At 35.4% G+C, this 6,323-nt stretch overlaps 1 protein-coding gene across 8 annotated transcripts in view; it reads right to left on the bottom strand.

Annotated features, from left to right (window-relative positions):
• LOC18443897 (protein NEOXANTHIN-DEFICIENT 1) overlaps positions 1-4,767 on the bottom strand; it is a 31,304-nt gene extending 26,537 nt beyond the window's left edge. For all 8 annotated transcript variants that reach the window (XR_016051344.1, XM_020673363.2, XM_006854078.4 and 5 more), the window contains exons 1-6: positions 3,602-4,767; positions 3,085-3,168; positions 2,525-2,588; positions 1,438-1,484; positions 1,222-1,276; positions 1,093-1,131 (exon numbers count right to left, since the gene is read on the bottom strand). Coding sequence is in view for 7 of the 8 variants with exons in the window: in XM_020673363.2 (XP_020529022.2) it covers positions 1,093-1,131; positions 1,222-1,276; positions 1,438-1,484; positions 2,525-2,588; positions 3,085-3,168; positions 3,602-3,669 (357 nt within the window). In the remaining variant the exon portion in view is untranslated. The remainder of the gene's footprint in view (positions 1-1,092; positions 1,132-1,221; positions 1,277-1,437; positions 1,485-2,524; positions 2,589-3,084; positions 3,169-3,601) is intronic.
• Positions 4,768-6,323: the final 1,556 nt, after the last annotated feature.

Raw genomic sequence — 6,323 nt, 5'->3', positions numbered from 1 at the left:
TCTCCCTCATGCCATATACTCATGGAAAGCTCATTCCCAAAGGTTTTCCCTCCCTAGAAAGGCAACAAAATAGGGCTTGAAAAGTCTCTTCGAATTTGGTGAGTTGTTCTATATTTTTGTTCTTTTTTTTTTGTTAGATTAGTGGGGATACAGCCCGTACCCGTTTTAGAAATAGTTAGTGGTTTTTGAATGAATTAGTGGGAATGGAGACCTAGATCGGAGCTAAGGCTCACGTGGTGCTACCACCACAACCTCAACGCCATTCCCTTTGTTCGTATTTTGTATCTAAAATACTACTTGAAGTTGGGGGTAAGATTATATAAGCAAGGAGAAAATTATAGGGCATTATTTCTAGTAGGTTGGAACGATTTACATGCGTTTCACTTTGATATGCTTTCTTGGAAATTTCCTTTGAGTTGATTAGATGAGATTCTGAATTGTTGTATTCTCCTTTAGGGTTTAATTCTTTTATATATGCTGATGTTATTATCCTAATGTGACAAGTTTACAGTAGTGAAGAGATTTTATAGCAAGCTATTTTAGGTTATAAAAATTTATGGTTCTTTGATAAAGGTGTGCTGGCATATGTTTAATGATATTTCTACTTAAGTTCAAAACCCAATTTGCATGTTAATATAGCTCTATTTGCTTTATGAAAGCCAAACTATTCATTGTAATCGGGCCAACAGTCGAAGATAAAGTAATCAGGCATTTACAATTTATTCGACTCAAGATATTAATCACGCAAGCATTGAAAAAGCCAAAAACGAATGGTGCTAGTTAGTTGGTCATGCCTAGTAAGAAGAAGCACCACATGAAGAAAGAATCAAACCAATGGAAAAAGTGAAAACTCACATCAATGATGGAGTGCCCCTAGAGATAGCTGATAAGATGACATAGTATATAATAACTAAAAGATTCCTGTCATAGGTAAGAGTGCTTTTCAAACTAGATCACATAAAAAACTCTAAAATCTCCTTAATTTTGTAGTACCATAAAATCAGGAATGCCCATCATAAAACAGAGGGAAATTGTATATTTGATATTTCTCAAGAAATGAAAAAAGTGGAGACATTTTGTTTAGTTCTGCACCTTCGAAAATGTAGCAACATGACTAGGGAGCCCCACATACTGCAAAAGAAATAAGTAGATGACTGAATCAAAAATTGGGTCTAAAGAGATAGAAGAGAGAGAAACAGAGAGAGAGAGAGAGAAGCACACCTTTCTTCCATGTTTACACGCTTCATGACTGTTCACGAGTACTCTTGCAGCCCATCTTAAGGCCAAGAAAAAAGAATGCAAGCATTAAATTATGTAGGTATAAATAACATAAACCTATATTTTATAAGCTTTTGAAATCAAATAACAGTACTGTGAAGTGATGGATTGCAAACAAATAACAAGCTAAAAAATCAGAAAGTAGGAAAAGAAACTTACGCGCATGATGTTGGCAGGTTCCATACAATGCCTGCAATCACCACTAGCTGAAGCACACAAACACTTTCTATTCAGCAAACATTCCAAACCACTAAAAACAGGGAGAGCGAGACACAGAGAGAGAGACCCATTCCTCATTTTGACAGAAATAAACCCAAGAGGAAGTTCATGACATCAATCAAGTTAAACTAAATTGTTAGAAAATAAGAGAGAGGAACGGAGAGAGAGATTTTTGCTAAAAATTATTAAAAACTAGCTCTCAAGTTTATGAAATTTATTATTTTTTTTTTTTTTTTCTCTTACCAAAACTTATACCAATGTAGAATGGGACCGGCGACCGGCCACGAAAAATGGTGAGGGGCCCCTAGTCAAAACTGATGAATCGGATTTTGAAAAAATAACATAAAAAAAATTACTTAAAAATATGAAATATAATTAAAAAATAGTTATTTGACTTGTTTTGGCCCATCTATCTCTATAAAAACAGGCCAGTCCAACCAAGAAACATTAGATTTGACCAGTTTTAGACCAAAATCTATTTTTTCCTTAGAGCAAATAGGCCCCCAAGCACCGAATTGTGGTCCAACCAATTGCACGCCACGGTCCAATCCGGTCTTGATCAATATCATTTATACCATGATAAACTAATTGTTGGTTTTCAAACTGCTCTTAAAAATTGATGTTATAAAACATCTAATGCATGATTAAACCTTAGTTTTAAATCATAAATATTATAAGTATTTTAAAACTAAAAATTAAATATGGATAAAAATTAATTTATAATAAGAGATTTGAATTTTAAGAAGGAATCCTACTATGATTTTTCATTTATTTTTAACCAATTTGTGTAAGGATAAATTCCTACACTGTTATCAAAAAATTGAAATACGAGAGAGATAATTTAGGGATTCTAAACATACTTGTGAGAGATTACAGAAACATTGGAGGAAAATTTTGAGGCATAGTGAAATTCAAAATTTACCCTTCCTATTTACGATTTATTCATTCCTATAAATATAATTTTGAAAAAAGTAAATGCAAAAAAATAAATATATAATAGTAGAATTTAAGAGAAAAACAGTGGCACCTCATCGAACACACCAGCTGGGCTGTCATCGTAGTGAGCAAGAAAAAGACCACCAAGAGTATACCTGCAAAAAATTCAAAAAAAAAAAAAAAAAAGCTTACATCCAAAAATAAACAGAATATTCACTTCACTATTCAAAAACCCTAGATATTGATAATAATCGAACTTAACTCAATAATATGGAGCAACGAATTATATCCAGAGCAGGAATCATACGAAGATTTGCAGATTTTCGCACAATTGCTACTTAACCAAAGGAGTCCATGGGAAAATTATGTTAATATATTTTTACAATTTTAAAAAATTCCCCCAATTTCTAGCTAATTTTGGCGGGATTTTCAGTGGAAAGTGGAAACCAAGTGACATTTTGGTGGCATTTTGGTGGCATTTTGGAGAGTCGTAAAAATTGTTCACAAGCCCGATATTTCGCAAAATTCACTGTAGATTTCGGTAGAATTTTACATAAAAAAAGAAAGCAAGAGAGAAAGGAAGAGAGAGAAAATATAATATCAAAAGGTTCGACCAATCTGAACTGTTAGAGAGAGAGAGAAGAATAATACCCGAAAGCTTCCACCAATCTGAACTCTTTTGGAATGAAAGCACGCGCCGTTTCCGCCTTCACGAGATGGAGCTGATACAATGCACTGACAAAACCAGAAACCGCTTTTAGCAAACGGATAACCGCTTACCCGTACCACCAACTACCTATCATCTGTAACTCCCACAAACTGGAGACCGAAAACCATCTATCTCCGATGGAAAATTCATAGAAACAAGTGTAAATCGGCCGAAGCAAGGACGAAAAACCACCAAAATAGAACAGAACGTCTACCCATGGTTTTGAACGGTACAGCAAAAGAAGCACAATTCTGTTAAACAATGGGCAGTTAAATTCACCATTTTAGGAGGGAAAATCAATAAGCGGGAGCAGAAGTCTGACAAAAAATTTTACGGAAACCGTCAATCACAGAGGACACAAAAAAAATGAAAAGACCATGGATTAAGACCACTTTTTCTAAGTATAGAAATTAACTATGGATTCTAGCATCTTAAACAGAGAAAATCATACAAACCCACCTCCCCTTAAACACCCATGGAAGTCCAGCGTCATAGCTTGAAGAGCTTCCACTCTCAGAAACCGCCATTTACACCCAATTAACAGAAAAAGGCTCAGTTGCCGGAAAACCACTGTAAACTGCTGGAAATGGCTCTTAATTGCCGAAAGTCAGTCTCGGTTGCAGGAAAATTACCACCCGAGAACAGTTTCAGAAACCGCGATTGACACTCAATTGCCGGGAAACCTCCCTCAATTAACGGAAAAACACTCAGTTTCCGGCAAACCACTCCAATCTGTCAGATTGCAGGAAGTATTACCCAACAGAGCATAAGCTTGAAACTCAAAGCCCCCTCTGATAGGGCATGCACTAACCAATACCACTCTCAGTTTCAGATAAACCAATCTCGAAACCAGTCTACAGCTAACCCGTATCCATCCATGTGGCAAACAGCCCTGAACTTCCTAAAAACCACTGACGAATGCCGGAAAACCAGTCGAACACACTTCTCCTAAGACTTGAACAGCCGGAAAAACCACTTTTCGCGGACTCCGAACCTGAAAATGCAAAACCTAAGCCATAAAACGACCTGGATTGATGAAATCAAGTGGATATTCTGTAATCTCAGGGCGCCATGGATAAGAATCAGGGGAGTTTTTAAGTGGATAAAGTTGCATTTGGGTTCTGAAAAACAGGGAATAATAAACACAAAACGACGCTGCAAATACCAAAGTGATTCCAAAAGTCGGATCCTAGATTTTGTTGCTGGGTGCTTCGGTGACAGTGTGACACAACAGGCTCAGAAACTTTCTGTTTTTTAAGTTTAAAAGTCAGGCTCACATTTTGGGTGGTGTACAGTGAACGTGATGACCCGCCGTACCGTATGGTTTGAAATTGGATTAGGGTTGGCAACCGGGTCCAAGTGAAACCGATACGAGTCTCGGTCCTGGTATCGATTCTGGAGCTGATTGGTCTGTCCAAAACGAGTTGACTCAGATCTGGATTGGATCTTGGTTCAGATCAGGTCTGGTTGACCTGAACTTAGCCCGAATCCAAGTTTTGGACACGATGGGTTGGATCCGAGTTCAAAACCTTGGACGAATCGGGTCTGGGCATAAGTTGACCGACACCCGACTTGACCCATAGCCACCCCTAGATTCCTAGATTGGATGTGGTTTGTACGTGGTTGAAGGCCCTACATAATTAAAGGAAAGCTTCTTATGCTTCTCCTACCACATAAAACTTATATACTTCCCTTTATCCAACCGTCTATTTTGAATGGAGGGCTAATATTGCCCCAATCACAACATCACTGCTCTATACTATTTTATTTTAAATTTTTTTGTATATATTATTTTGACACCACATTTTGCACGTCCAATCCTCTATTGAACTCACACTAGCGAAAAATAAAAATAAATTATTTCTAATAAAATAAAATGACCAAAATACCTTTAAAATATTCAAGGGGTATTTTGGTCATTATATTTTTTAAAAAATTTATGTTTAATATATTTTATAGATGCGCCCCGATGAGAAAATGGTATATACCAAATTTCATATTCATACAATTTGAATACAAAATATTAAAAATAAAATATTTTGAGATGTCAGATCTAATATCAAACGATGAGCGGCTCTCTTAATCAAAATTTGAGGGCTCGATGCTAGGAGAAGCATAAATCTTCTACGTTGCAGCAGGAGAAGTATAGAAACGTTTCCCAATAATTAAAGCACAATGTACCTTGAAATAGTATAGAAAAGTGATGTTGCAATACAAAAAATCTGTGTTGACTATTTTCATCATTTGTAAATTTGAACCGTCGTAGGAGAAAAATTAATGACAAACCCAAACCAATATGTTTCACCTACAAAAAATCCAAAGCATTAGGTGCCAAATATTTGTTTGACTTTACAATTTTTCCTCTTTTTGATAAAGTTACATAGGAATGGAACTTAAGACATATTGTGACTTTTTCTATTCTTTTCTTTGTTTTTTCAATTTTTCTAGTTTGAATATTTTTAACAAACTTTTAACTTTGGAAAGAACCCTTTAAATTTGTCTCCAATATAGAAAAAGAAAAATTAATGACAAACCCAAACTAATAGGTTTCACCCACAAAAAATCCAAAGCATTAGGTGCCACATATTTGTTTAATTTTACAATTTTTCCATTTTTTTGATAAAGTTACATAGGAATGGAACTTGAGACATATTGTGACTTTTTCTTTTCTTTTCTTTGTTTTTTCAATTTTTCTAGTTTGAATATTTTTAACAAATTTTCAACTTTGGAAAGAACCCTTTAAATTTGTCTCTAATATAGAAAAACCAAGCTAAATTTCAATAGATTAGGGGAGTAGTGGTATGAATGGATACCACATTACTATTTTTTCAATAGATTCGGGAGTTAGATTTTGAAGGTGTGAAATTGAGGGTAGCAGTAGGAATGAATACCACAATGTAGTATCTGGGTGTGAGAATGCTATCGCCACAACCCAACCCTTATGTTCCAATAAATAGCCTTTAGTATACAAACAACGCATTCTTCAAAGTGTAGAATGCACCTATTTGGATAAGCAAATTATGTGAATTACTTTTCTCTTGAAAAAAAACATTACCACTTGAGCTAACAAGACAAGTAAATTTATTGCTGGGCAGGGATTTGGTGCATCAGCTGACTCACCGATTTGAATGTGATTTCCTTACAAAAACTCATTTTATAGGTTGATAACATTGAGTGCCAC

This window comes from Amborella trichopoda, chromosome 3 (assembly GCF_054954075.1).
Source record: "Amborella trichopoda isolate Santa Cruz 75 chromosome 3, AtrichopodaSantaCruz75HAP2 v2.0, whole genome shotgun sequence".
Taxonomy (NCBI): domain Eukaryota; kingdom Viridiplantae; phylum Streptophyta; class Magnoliopsida; order Amborellales; family Amborellaceae; genus Amborella; species Amborella trichopoda.
This window is presented reverse-complemented; position numbering and strand designations above follow the sequence as displayed.